Consider the following 14,024-nt stretch of genomic DNA (forward strand, 5'->3'; position numbering starts at 1 on the left):
CAGTTCTACCCTGTCCTCTAAGGTTGCTATAAGTTTCACTCCCCGTGAATGTAGGCAGAGGCCATTCCCTTCTGTACCTCACGCCTCGGGCCGCCTGCTCCCATCCTGGATCTTCCCAACCCCTCCAGCCCCCCTCTAGGGAGACCTGAAGGCCTGAGCAGGGCTGCCCTCTGTGGGACCCCATCATGGCCTTTGGTCCTGGTGGGCCCACCAAGGCCCCAGGTGGCTGAGCCCAAGCTCTTCCCGCAGTTCTGGGACCGCTGCAAGCTCTTCCTGATGCCGGCCAAGCACCAGCCAGACTACGCCTTCCTGCGCCACGTGCCCCTGCGCCGCATCCACCTCTTCACCCTGGTGCAGACCCTCTGCCTGGCCGTGCTCTGGGTCCTCAAGTCCACCGTGGCGGCCATCATCTTCCCAGTCATGGTAAGACCTGGGCCGCAGAGGCAGGCACAGAGCAAGGCCAAGGCTACAGAAAGGGGTCAGGGCATGGGAAAGAGGAAGGAGTGTCTGTGCTGTGGGTGCACCCCACCGTGACCCCCTCCACCATGTCCCCGGCACCCAGCTCAATCTTGCCTCACTGGGGAGGGACAGAGAGGCATGACAGGTTCAAGAACACATCCCCCACTGTCACAATTCAAACTGATCTCAGAAGTGGATCCATGCTAAGTCGAAATCCTGGCCACTGTTCATCACACCTGAACTTGAACAGATAACTGGGGAGGAGGGAAGGGGCAGAAAAGAAGGTAGACCTGAGACATTAAGAGACAGGTTATTGAATGTCAGAGGAAGCCAGCCTCCAACAACCGAAGGGCCAGAGGCACAAGTGTACAGCGAAGATATGTAAAGATTATAGTGAAGTCAAAGAGGAGAAGAAAGATCGGGGAGTAAAATAAAGGAGTCAGCACATTTTATGGTGGCATGCTCACCTCTGCTCCTCTTGACGGGCCACTCGGAACTGAGAGAAGTGAGAGAGAGCCTTTACTATCATGGGATATTTATAGGTAGCCTTAACAGGAATGCAGAAAGTTGTCTATACACTGGAGAGTGTGAACAAATGACTCATAAGAGAGTCTTGGCGTGTTACATTCAAGTTGTGTGGGTGTTCTTTTCAAGATTAAAGACATGCCTATTCAGTAGTTACATGAGTCACAAGGTGGGTGGTATCTACATTAAGGTCCTTGAGCTCACAGGTGAGGAAACCTAATACCTGTGTTGGGGGAAGCTAGAAAGAGGGTTGACAGAACAAAAGGATCATGTCTGCTTGTTCAGGGAGATATCATCAACCGTGTGCCCACTTTAAGGCAGTGGAGCTGTTCAGAGGAGAGAGAATCTGGGGGAATGACATTTAAAGCAGGATAATGTACTGGGACTTTACCTCTAACTTCCCAAAGTGGAGGCTTTCCTACCGTGGAATACCAGCTTTCCAGATTCCCTCGGTAATAACTTAGGGAATAGAGTCCTGGTCATATTTCCCCGTGTTAGTTTCCCACAAGTGAAGGGAGAGGGAGGAGGAATGAGGAGGAGGAGGAGGACCACATCAGCAGGATATGGTTGAGTTCGCTTCTTGTGAGCTGTGTGAATACATGTAGCTTATTTCTTTAAAACCCAAATAAATAAACAAACCCCTCCAAATTCCTAATCCCTGGAGCCTAGTGGTCTGAGTAGCTGCAAAAAAAAAAAAAAAAGTACAATCGAAAGAGAGACCTGGAGTCTTTTGTGAGAAATTCATTTCAAACAAACAGCAAGAGAGAAAGGATTAAGAACTTCAAACTCCGCTGACATTAGCATAGTGCTGTGTGTTGGGGATTTGTAGACCATTCTGCAAGTTGTATGTCAATTTGGAACTGTTCCAAAAGGAAGGAAAAACACGACAAGGGGTCGTTGGCCCCTAGTGACCCCATCTGAGCCCAGACCTGGCAGGTGGGCGTCCTGGGTGGGCGGGACTAAGGCCCGCTTCTGAGGATCCAGAAGTGGCACCAGACAGCCCTCAGGCACTCCAAGTTCATGGTTCTTTGTTATTATTATTATTTATTTTATTGGGGGGGCTCTTACAAATCTCCTAATAATCCACCACTCAATTGTATGAAGCACACGTGTACGTAGGCTGCCATCAACATTTCCAAAGCAGTGTCTTTCTACTTGAGCCCTAGGTATCACCTCCTCAACACCCCATCCCCTACCCCCTATGTAACCCCCCAAGTTCATGGTTCTTGACAGGCTGCTCACCAGAATCAACCTGGAAGCATTCTAAGACTACGCAGGGCAAGTATACCTACGTCCTGTGAGGACACCTAGTCAAGGGTATTTTTCCAGGCCACAGGTGGACTGTGCAGCCAGCGGGCTGTCCCACCACTCCAGGGGAGCGCCCCATCCCCGCCCAACAGGCTGCCAACAAGAGGGAAGGGAGTGGAGTAAACAGTAAGAATTTCTGCCACTAGTGGCCACTGAGTGCCTGTTTCTTGCCGTCCTCAAGCCAGCCCCTAAAGCAAGACTGCTGGGTGCCGGCTTGATTCTGACTCATGGTGACCCAGGAGACAGAGCAGAGCTGTCCCACAGAGACCCCAGGATTGTCTGCACGTCTCACAGGGAAAATGGCCACCTCTTTCCCCCGAGGAGCCCCGGGGGAGGTTCAACCTTCTGGTTAGCAGCCAGGTGCTTTCAGGGCTCTGGGAAGTTCTCAGAGGCTCCCTTTGAGAAATTAGCAGATGAGTGACCAGAAAAGGTAGGGTGAGTGAGCGACCCGAGTCACCAAACCAAGCAGGGGAAGAGGCCAGGATCCAGCACCCCGACACAATGACCTCCTCTGGGTGGGTCAAGTGCAGAGTGGTGCTCTACCACCAGCCATGATGTGAGAGTTCTCATTGTTAGGCACAGCACTGCCCGGTCCTGTGCCACCCTGGCAATGGCGACATGTCTGCCCTTTCTTGCAGCCCGTGTCAGTTCATCTCCAGGTCTGCCTCTTTTTCACTGTCTGAGCATGAGGTTCTTCTCCGGGGACTGGTGCCTCCTGACAGTGCTAGGTTTCTCAGGTGGGAAGAACCTCGGTTCTTGGCTTCGCATGAGACAGACCTCACGCCAAAGGCTGGTTTGTGATCCCAGTGGGTTTTTATCAAGGACGGGAGAAGTTTCAGGTTTCACAGTCACTGAACACAGGCAACCTCGTGGGACTGCGCACCCACACGTGGTGGCCTGAGGCCAGAGAGACCGCCTGGTGGCAGAGTAGAAGGGTGAAGAAGAGGGGTGGTCTTGGTTAGGTATTTGAGGCCTCTGCCTGGCAGGCATGGGCGAAGGTATCGGTTGACCCCATGAGTTGAACGAAGCCCATCTGAGCCTAGTTTGGGGCACCCAGGTGTACTGCCACCTGGCTCAGGCTTGAATTGGCGCATGCCCAGTAATCTGTATGGCTGGCTAAGGACTCGCCGGATTCCCTTCCAATCTCCTGTACACGCAGGTCTCGAAGCATGGAGAAGAACAACCCCCAGTCCCTGTTTCCTCGTGACCTAGCACGTCCAACAGAGGTGGGGAAAGCCTCACCAGCTTCACTTGGGAGGCACATTCTGCTGTGCCTCCTCCTAGACAGATCGGCCCCCAGGCGGCCCTGTTTCAGAGTCAGGATCTCCAGAACCCAGGGCTGCCCAACCGCAGAGCTCCAGGGCCGGGAAGAGTCAGCATTGCATCACCGGGTGGCTTTGTCACTGGCCTCCTTCCAGAACCAGTGCTTGGTTCACAGCGACCCACCCAGGGGCCCACAGCACTTTCGAATGTCAGCTTCCAGGTGGGGAAACTTCCCCCACTGAACACGTTCCTCCCCTTAACTTCTCCGTCCAGAACAGTCAGGCGTTCCAAATGTCCTGTAAGAATTGCAGGTAGCCCAGGATACTGTTGGGGTCCTGTGTTGGTGAAAGGCTGGGCAGCTCTCCACAAGGCAGGCAGTGAGAGGCAGGACGCGAAGCATGGTCCCCAGTCAGCAGCGGCAACACCAGGTGGAAGCTGACTGGCGCTGTTGCTGCACCAAGTCGGTTCCGCCCACAGCGACCTTATGCCCAACAGGAGACCCTGCCCGGCCAAGGGTGCCATCCTTGCCATTGTTGCAGCTGTGGTGCCAACCCATCCCCTGAAAGGTCTTCCTCTCTTTCGCTGCACTTGACTGAGTGTATGGGTTCCTTCTCCAGGAACGAGTCTCTCCTGACATGTCCGAAGTATGTAAGATGAAGTCTTGCCATCCTTGCCTCTAAGGGAGTGGTCCTCCACCTTCCTCATGCTGCAACCCTTTCATACAGCTCACGTTATGGGAACCCCCCCCAACCATAAAATTATTCTCATTGCTACTTCATCACTGTCATTTTGCTACTGTTATGAATCGGGCGACCCCTGTGAAAAAAATGTCCCAAAGGGGTCGTGACCCACAGGTTGAGAACCACTGCTCCAAGGAGTCCTCTGGCCATCCATATTCCAAAACAGATCAGTCTGCCCTTTCAGCTGCCCAGTGTACTTTGAATAGTCTTCTCCAGCACCCCAGTTCAAATGCATCCATCCTTCTTCAGTCTTCTTTATTCAGTGCCCACCTTTCACATGCATGTGAGGCAAAGGAAACAAAGCACCCTAGTCCTCAAAGTGACAACCTTGCTTTCCAGTACTCTAAAGAGGTCTTGGGTGGCAGCTGCAAGTGGTCTGTTGATCTCTTGACTGCTGCTTCCGTGTGCATTGATGGATCCAAACAAGTCCTTGACAACGTCACCCTCGTCTCCATTGAGCATGCTGCCATCCATTGCCCTAGTTGTGAGCATTGGGATCTGCTTCTCATTGCATTGTAAGCCTTACTGAAAGCTCCAAGCCTTGGTCTTCAGCTTGTGCTTTAACCTCCTCACTCTCAGCAGGTAAGGTTATGTCATCTGCATATCACATTCCCTGCTTACAGCCGAGATGCAGCTGACATCAGCAGTGGTAGCTCTTGTTCCATGTCCTTTTCTGAATCTGGCCTGAACTTCTGGCGGCTCCCTGCCAATGTACTGCTGCAACCTGTTGGTTGCTCTTCAGCAAAAGTTTACCTGCATGTGGTATCAATAATTTGAGCAGTTTGTTGGATCACCTTTTTTGGGGATGGATGGATCTCTTCCAGTCAGTTGGCCAAGTAGCTGTCTTCTAAATTTCCTGGCATAGATGAGTAAATGCTTCCAGTACTTCAGCAGCCTGTTGAAACATTTTGATTGATATTCCAACAATTCCTGGTGCCTTGTTTTTGGCTAATGCTGCAGTGCAGCTTCAATGTCTTCCTTCTTGCTCATATACCATCTTGAAGTGGTGGACTGTCAACTAGGGTTTTTTGGTAAAGTAACTGTGTATCTTTTTTTCTATCTTCCTTTGAGGCTTTCTGCATCATTCAATATTTTGCCCGTAGAATCTTTCGATGGTGTACTCAAAGCTTGCACGTTTTCTTCAGTTCTTTCCGTTTAAGATACACTGAGCGTGTTCTTCCATGTTGGCTTTCTAATTCTAGGTCTTTGCGCATTTCATTATTAATATTTTTGTCTTCTCAAACTGCCTCTGAAATGTTCTGTTCCGCTCTTTGATTTCATCATTTCTTCCATTTGCCTTAGCTAGTCTACAATTAAGAGCAAGTTTCAGAGTCTCTTCTGACATCGACTTTGATCTTTTCTTTCTTTCCTGTCTTTTAAATGACCTTTGGCTTTTTTCATGAATGTTCTTGATGCCCTCCCACAGTGGTCTAGACATTAGTGTTCAAGGTGTCACATCTAGTCTAGAAATCCGGGTGGGATAGACTCGGGGTTGTGTTTGGGCTCTTGTAATTGTGTCTTAATTTTCTTCAGCTTCAACCTGACCCTAAATATAAGCAATTGATGGTCTGTTCTACAGTCAGTCCCTGGCCAGGTTTTAGCTGATGATACTGAGCTTCTCTGTTGTCTCTTCCTATAGATGGAGTCAAGTTGATTTCTGTGTATTCCATCTGGAGAAGTCTTTTTGTGTTGTTGAAAAAGAGGTATTTGCTAGGTAGAAATCATTGTTTTTGCAAAACTCTTATTAGATCTCCGCTGTCCCTTCCTGTTTCCAACTTCTGCATTTCAGTTGCCAGTAATCATCAGTGTATCCTGATTGCATATTTAAAGAATTTCCAACTGAAGTCATCAGTAGAATTCTTCAATTTCTTCATCACAAACCTTTGTGGTTAATGCATAAAGTTGAATAATAGTTCTATTAATTTGATTTCCTTGAAGGTGAATCGATATGATCTATCACAAACAGCACTGTACTTCATGATTGATTTTTTGGAATCTCTTTTGACAATGAATGCAACACCATTCCTCTTGATTGTGTTACCCCGTCTGTGTTAGTCCGGGTGGACTAGAGAAACAAATTCAGACACTCGTGTGTAAGAGAGAACTTTATATCAAACAATTGTACATTAAGAAAACATCCCAGTCCAGGTCAAGTCCATAAATCTGATATTAGCCCGTATGTCCGTTACCAATCTATAAATTCTTCTTCAGACTCACACAGCACATGCAATGATGCCAAATGCAGGAAGAAAGATCACAGGCTAGTGGGTGGAAAGTTTTGTGGATCCAGTGGCGGTGGAAGCATCTCAGAGCTGATGTGATGTGGCCCCAAGGCTGACTCCATCAGTATAGCGCATCTGGCTTGTCAGCAGGAAGATGAAGCAGTGTCCTGCGCTTCCAGCGAGCTATTTTTCTTCATAACACCTCCAAATGAGGTCATCAGGCTACGACCTGATTGACAGGCTAAACCCTACCCCTACACTCTGAATAGTCTCAAATTGGCACCAGATTACGTAATTACCACACCAGCATAGTAAATCATATGATTTCCTGATTCAAAAGTCCATTTACCTCACTAATGCCTAGGGTATCAGTCTTTGCGCTCCATTTCATTTTTGACGACTTTCCATTTTACTAGATTCATCGCACATTCTAAGTCCCGATCATCAGCAGGGTTTTGCAGCTGTTTCTCCTTCCCCATCAGCAAATGAAGATCGCAAAGACTCCACGCCCACAGGCTTTACCTGGGGACTCCCCTGAGAAATCAGCTCCTCCTCCCTCACATTCTGAGTGCCCTCGGACCATCCTGCTTCCCTGCCTTAGGCCTTCATATAGGACAGCGTTTGGAAGGATGCATCCTTTTACAGGCTCTTTCCTCCAAAGCGAGGGGAGGAGTCCTCCAGGGTTGCCTGTGCTTAGTCTGGAAGCCCGGCTGACAGTCCCGGTGGGGAGCCCTGTTGGTATTTGAACCCACAGGCACAGCTGCCAGCATCACAGCCAGGAGCAGGCCACCAGGGAAGACAAAGGACAGCCAGGCTATGGGGAAGGGCAATTTCTATGATCAGAAGGGCAGTTTCTCAGGCCCACCCAGCAGCAGAGAGACTCTGGGGGGTGGGCCCTCGCCACCTTGAGTGGTACTAGAGCTTCAGGCAATTCTGCACAAACTGAAGTTCGAGAACCCTGATTTAAAAGCTATCCTGGGACTCTTCACTTTTCGTGTGGGGGACACCTGGGTGTGATTGTAACCAATGCCCCTCACACGAGGCCACCACCTGGCGGTCAGTGGAAGCAGGACTCAAGGACCCAAGATGAGGGAGGGTGAAGCAGTGGACACAAGTTTGAATTCGCTTCAAAGTCCCTCGCTAACTGAGAGCAGAAAGCCGGGCCTGAGTCAGGAGCATTGACACACTCACCCCCGCCCAGTTCTCTCCAAAGTCCCACAACCCTTCAGCCTGTCTGTCTCCTCACCCTCAGATCCTGGGCCTCATCCTTGTCCGAAGGCTCCTGGACTTCATCTTCTCGCAGCACGACCTGGCCTGGATCGACAACATCATCCCAGAGAAGGAGAAAAAGGAGACCGACAAGAAGAGAAGGAAGGGGGCCCATGAGGACAGCGAGGAGGAGGTGGGGAGGATGTGCAGACTGGGCAGAAGGACCAGGATCAAGACTCTCCCTCCACCTCAGCCAGGCCCTGGGCGGCGGGCGGCTCCTCTGACGGCCTATAGCGTGACCAGGGTCCAGTTCGGGATGAGCTAAAGCCTCGGCTTATCGTGGGTGGGCACTGAGCTCAGCTGTTCACAGTGACTGTCCTCAGTGGGGGGCCAGAATGAATAAAACCCTTCCTCTGATGGGCTGTGCCCACTTGTCCCATGACCCGGGACTACACAACAGCACAGGTTGCTGAGGGAACCAGATGACAGGCTTCCCGTCCTGGGAAGATGTCAGGACTGACCTCCAGAGAATGGGCAGGGACCTGATGGGGATTCACGAGTAGACACTGGACCCCTGGACAGTCAGTCCATTGGATGGGCCAGCCCCAGGGGAATAGTGGAGGAGGGTGGCTACTTCTCCACGTTGCCTCTGATACCTGAGACCACCTGTCCCAGGTACCCCTCTCATGCAGTGCTTCTTCCCATTGACCCCCTGAATACATGGAGTCCAGACAGAAATGGTGGTCAACTACAAAGCATTAGGCTAATGAGCACTAGTTCCGGTGCTCATTACAGAAGACAAACTGTCTCCCAGAAGGGCAAGGACCTGCCCAAGCTGGCGTAGAGCTAAATGTCTAAGAGGGAAGGAAGCGCCCCAACCTTGAATCTGACCATTGTCTTCCCAATATACTAAGCCTCCCATGCTATCTCCTTCTGACTGGCTCCCAGTCTCCCAGTCTGGACCCCAACCCACCTCCCCTGCATCCACCTTGCCCTGTCCTCCTCCCGAGCTTATCTCTTGCCAATGGAAGCTGCAGAGGCAAAGGCAAATCCGGGCGGAGGTAGTAGTGAGGTCCTCATACTGCCCTCTCCCAGGGAAGGCAGAGTCCCATGGCATATGCACATGGTTTCCTGGTAGGCAGTTTGTAAGGGTAGGCTCAGGAAAAAGCAAAGGCAAAGTGCCTTTTGAAAACAAATACATTTTTTTTCCTCTCATTGATTCATCCAACAAACACTTGAGTGGCTACCATGTGCCACAAAGGATTCCAGGTTGGGAAACAGCGTCTCTGAATGACCAGCTAGATTCAACAGATTCCACGCACACCAAACATTTTTGGCACGTCTCCATAACGCAGCTTTTGGGTGAAGCTCATTAGTGACTAGTTGCTGTCATGCAGATGAGCGTAGTAGCGCTCCTGGGGCAGTTGTCTTCAGCTGGCCAGCAGACTGGAAGGGTTCCCCTCCAATGGGCTCAAGAATTGGTATTCGCCTCCTGGAGCTACTGACCTCCGGGTGGGCAGTTCAAGCCCACCAGCTTGCTCTTCCGCAAAATAACCCAGCCTGCTGGCTCCCATAGACATGTCATCTCAGAAACTCATTAGGAGTCAGAAGTAGTTTTAAATGGCCAGCTGCTAATTGAAAGGTCAGCAGCTTGAGCCCATCAGGGCCCCAAGGTGCGGCAGTCTGCTCTGTAAGACAGCCTCAGGAACGCCAGGGGCAGCCCCACTGTTCTCTGCAGGGGCACGGTCTTGGCAGCAGTGTCTGGGTTTCCGGTCTGTTGTCTGGATGTGAGGAGGAGGGTGGGTTGCCTACTGTGCGTGCTTGTTTGCTCCTTCTTGATTAAGGAGCCAAAGGTGTCTTGGTGTTTACCAGCCTCTCCCACTGTTTCTCTCCAGCCCCGGTTCCCTCCCCCCTCAGTTGTAAAGATTCCCATGGAAAGTGTCCCATCAGACCCCCAAAACGGTCTCCAGTGCATTGCCCGTAAGTAACCACACAGGTTCGCTCTCCTTTCCTGACCCCTCACCCTCCAGCCCTTCTCCGAAGGAACTCTGGGCATGTCATGGTTTGGGCTACTAGGGAAAGCTCAGAGTAAGGGGGACACCCATCAGATGGTAACCCCAAATCAAACCCAGCGGAATGCCAGCGATCACTCTTCACCTTAGGCAAAACACTCATTCCATTTTCCCTCCTGGCTTCGTTTCAGGCCAGTCCAGACATGCCTGTTGAAATGACTGAGCACTCAGTGGTTTTAGTGTCCCCTTGACAACCAGGTCCAGCCAGTAGGGATTGTAAACTAGTCAGATCTGTGTTTAGACATTAACCAAAGCACCTCTATCTGCTGAAGGGAGGCTGCCTGGGAGGGACCAGACATTTATGAAGATGCTGGCAGATCATGTTGCTGCAAACACCCCTCCCGTCTCAGCCCCACACTGGCATGGTCCATCCTGTCCTAGGAATTCCCGGCAAGATCCCAGGCTAGGTCCCCACCACAGTCCTCAAAGTATAGGGTTTGGCACTTTCCCTCAGAGCCCTAGATTAAGGGCTGGCTGCTAGGGGTCCCACTGACCCCTCAAGGGCCCTAGAAGGCTTCCACCACCACTCCTTCACAGACGCCTCTTCCTTTGGAGTCTCCCTCCCAAGCCCCACTCGTGTTCTCCCACCCTTCTCTCCTCCTGGTCCTCCTCATGCCCCAAGTCCCCCCGACCTGACCAACAGCCCTAAGGGTGAAGGGATAATAGACCTAGAAGCACCCCAGCGCTGAGGCCCCGCACTCCTCCCGTTTAGTGTTGGCTGAGAAGTGGGCGGGCGGGCCGAGGGCACTGATGGAACAGGCTGCTCCCAGGTACGGTCCCCAGACCCGCTCATCTGTGCTTATTCGTTTTCCCGCCAGGACAAAGATCTTCCAGTTGGAGCTACTCGCTCTGATTCTTCCTTCAGTGACTCGGAACTGGATCGAAGGTACGGTAATACTCCTCGGAGGCTCGATCAGAGGCTAAGACATGGTCAGGAAGCCTGAGCAGCTTGGAACGGGCTCTCGCGGCCCACTACTCGGAGATAAATGGGAGCCAACTCTGAGATGACCGATTATGATCAGGAGATGATGAGATGATTGGTTACTGTAAGGTGCCCTCTTACTGACGTAGTAAGTTATATTACACAAAGCAATTCACTATTCGGAAAGGAAGCTATTGTAAAGTAGTAGACTGAAAAGAAATTGAAAGTAAATATTTTTTTAAAAAGAGAGAAAAAGTCTGGAATGGATTTAAGTTAATGTTGTTGCAAGGTGGGGTAAATTCTGAGGTCAGAAGACCAGCCACTCTGTTCCTCTACGGCACAGGCTCCCAATCTATGTGACTTTTATCCCCTTTTTTCAGGGGGAAAAAAGAACACTTACTGTGTCCCCTGGCAATGACACTGACTCTAGCACCTCACCCAGGAAAAAGTGCAGCAGGCTCCCTGGATGGTTCCAGCGCCCTCCAGGGGGCAGCGCCACCCGCTCTGGGAAGCATTGCTCTAAGCAACCGGCCTGGCTATTTAGCAAAGGGCAAAAAACTAATTTAATACCGAAGATGCCCCAGCAAAGGGACGTGGGACTGGCGGGATTCGAGCCTCCAGTTCGGGAGCCAAGCCCCCATCGGCTCCTTGTGTTTCCTGAGGGGCCGCCCATGCAGTGGGAGCAGTGTTCTACATAAGGGGGGCTCAGTGGTTGCTAGGGACAGCCCCACTCCCACACGCCCCTAAAACGGGCAGGAATCCCTTTGCACTAGATCCAGCACGAGAGGGGGACACAGGCTATTTTGAGTCTGGAGGCATATAAATATACAGGAAAATGGCACTCACCCAAACCTTCTAAAAAACACCCTGTGAGCTAGGAGCCAGCACTGTCACCTTTGTGCCAGGATGAGATGACGAGACGTGTCATCATCAGTTCAAGCCTCCTGGGTTGGGGGATGACCCAGGACACCTCCATTCCGCCCCCACCTCCCCCCACCTCCGGACATGAGCCACCACCAACCAACCTCGCTCTAAATGTGTTAGGGGAAAAGCAGCCGTCCCTCCTGATTTGCTGTCACTTAAAAATAACCTGTGTGGAATCGCATCACTAACGCCCCCGATCGCAGGCAATGGGGAGAATATGGATTAATACCTATCCCTTAAATCACACCCCGCCATCGTCCAGGCTAGACCTGCAGACCTTTGATATCTAGACTCCTGTGCTTTTTGCAAGTTTAGCAAAGAATAAGCGTCAATGATCTACCAGGCAGGATGTAGAAAGGCAGTGTGGAAACAGACCCAGTGCGAGACCAAGGATGGGCCAATGGTCGGGTCCAGGGAGCAAGGAAATCATGCAGCTCAAATCCAGGAAGCAGATTTTAATCTGAGCAAGGCTAGGAATCTGGCAGATGCACAGCGTGGGTAAGACTAAACAGGAAAAGGGCAGTCAGAGAAATGGGAACAGGTCTGACGCAACACTGGAGCGGGTGTGCGCACATACACACAGACACCCGCCACGGAACAAGGGGGAGAGTGGGAGGAGTCTAACGACACATGGGCATCAGTGTGAACACAGAAAGCCTTGTCTTTGGACCCCATCCTCTGAGAGCAGGGAAGCATTGGAAGCTATCACCACAGGACCAGAAGTGTGAGTTAGGAAGTTCACTTGGGCAGCAATTAGGCCAAAATGGGGTACAGACCAGTTCAAGGACGACCGCTGGAACCCGGCAGCTAAAGGAGATTGTGGGCTTCCATAAGCACAGACCAAACTATTTGCATGCGGGTTCCACTCTGGGGATTAACATTCAAGTGCCCGAAACACTGGACCAATCAATCATCTTTCCTTCTGTCTTTTTCTCCCTCAGCATCACCTTGCATTTCAAAATTTCCTGTCCAGCCTCACCGGCTTTCAGCTACTCCCGGAGCCCGGTCTTCCCCATGCCCCAGGTGAAGATTGAGATGGAGCCTGACTACGACTTCACGGACGTGGGCAGATACCGAAGAGAAGCCGACGGCGAGACCCTGCTGTAGGAAGGTGACGCTGCTCCCAGGTGGCGCACAGAGCAGGGGGGCGCCCTTCCATCTAAATCGGGAGAGCCTGGGTCAAAGGTCTAAACTGCTTATGCCTCAGTTTCCTTCATCAGAGGAAGTCTGCCTGCTTGACAGGAAGCTGGAGATTTGTCGACCAGAAGCTCTCTCTCTCTCTGTGTGTGTCGTTAGCAAATGACTGGGAGCCAAATGCACACCTTTTACTGTTCAAATCCAGCAGAGAAAGCGTTAATGTTTCTTTTTGGAAAAACAAACAGAAAACAGCAAAACCATAGTTAAGATAAAGAGGCAATAGTGAACTTCCATTTAAAAGTGAATGCAGGTTAAGATTTCGCTTAGATGGCTCTAGAAGTACTAAAACACTCTTTGTTAAGTCAAGGGTGGAAATTGGTTTGCAGTTTTATGTAGTAAGAAATGCTTAGGAAAAGCCCCGGGTTTTCTTCCCATCTCATTCCGTTTTCTGAGGGTCCGATGAAACGTCTGAACTAGCGCATTAGGTTCTTGCACCAAAACCAATGCAGCAGGGGGCCGTAGTCACGGGAAAAGCCCCTTCTAAACTCTGCTGATGAAAGGACCGATTCATCTGAGGGGCTAAAGTATCTTACAAGTAAAGTCGGTTTTGCTAAAAGTGAAGGGGAAACCAGTGACTCCTACAGAAAAGATCAGCCCTTCCCGTAATCTCCCAGGGCCTCAGGTCCAAAGGCACACACACATCCATCTGTAAGGGTGTGGCGGGTTAGGCAGAGCTGATGTCCGAGTTCTGGAGGACCAGGGCTCAGCCGTACTAACTGGCCTCGCCTCGGGAAGGAACGACTGGATGCAGTTTGGGTAAAACAACCAGAGACTAAAGCCGTGACCAATGCCTTCCCCAGGGAACGTAATTATCACTCATCATCTTCTAATCGCCCAACGAACGCCAACAAGATTTGCTGAACACCTACTATGTGCCTGACAGCCACACTAAGAGAAAAACAAATGCAACCGTCCTTACTCTGATGAGAACAACTCCGGAGCAAATCATTTTGGGGGGTTGCTGCATTTACTCACAGGTGCATTGCCTTCTCTAAGACAAATCACACTAGGTCACTAACCACCCCCACCACCCTGGAGTACTAGGACAGTCTCTGTAAATCCCCAAAGCCTAATAGAGTGCCCACTCCATAGAAAGTGCTCAATAAATGTTTGCTAAAGCTCAGAGCTCCCAAGGGATACTGCCAAGAGGTGCCACTATAAACCTCCACCACCGTCTGCAGAT

The 14,024-nt window shown here is 51.0% G+C and overlaps 1 protein-coding gene across 1 annotated transcript in view; it reads left to right on the forward strand.

Moving 5' to 3' along the window:
• The window catches only part of SLC4A5 (solute carrier family 4 member 5), a 92,520-nt gene extending 81,869 nt beyond the window's left edge, over positions 1–10,651 (forward strand). Inside the window, exons 22-25 of the mRNA XM_075556921.1 lie at positions 250–423; positions 7,770–7,919; positions 9,622–9,706; positions 10,617–10,651. Coding sequence (XP_075413036.1) covers positions 250–423; positions 7,770–7,919; positions 9,622–9,706; positions 10,617–10,651 — 444 coding nt within the window. The remainder of the gene's footprint in view (positions 1–249; positions 424–7,769; positions 7,920–9,621; positions 9,707–10,616) is intronic.
• The last annotated feature ends 3,373 nt before the right edge of the window (positions 10,652–14,024 follow it).

This window comes from Tenrec ecaudatus, chromosome 8 (genome assembly GCF_050624435.1).
Source record: "Tenrec ecaudatus isolate mTenEca1 chromosome 8, mTenEca1.hap1, whole genome shotgun sequence".
NCBI classification, from domain to species: Eukaryota; Metazoa; Chordata; class Mammalia; order Afrosoricida; family Tenrecidae; genus Tenrec; species Tenrec ecaudatus.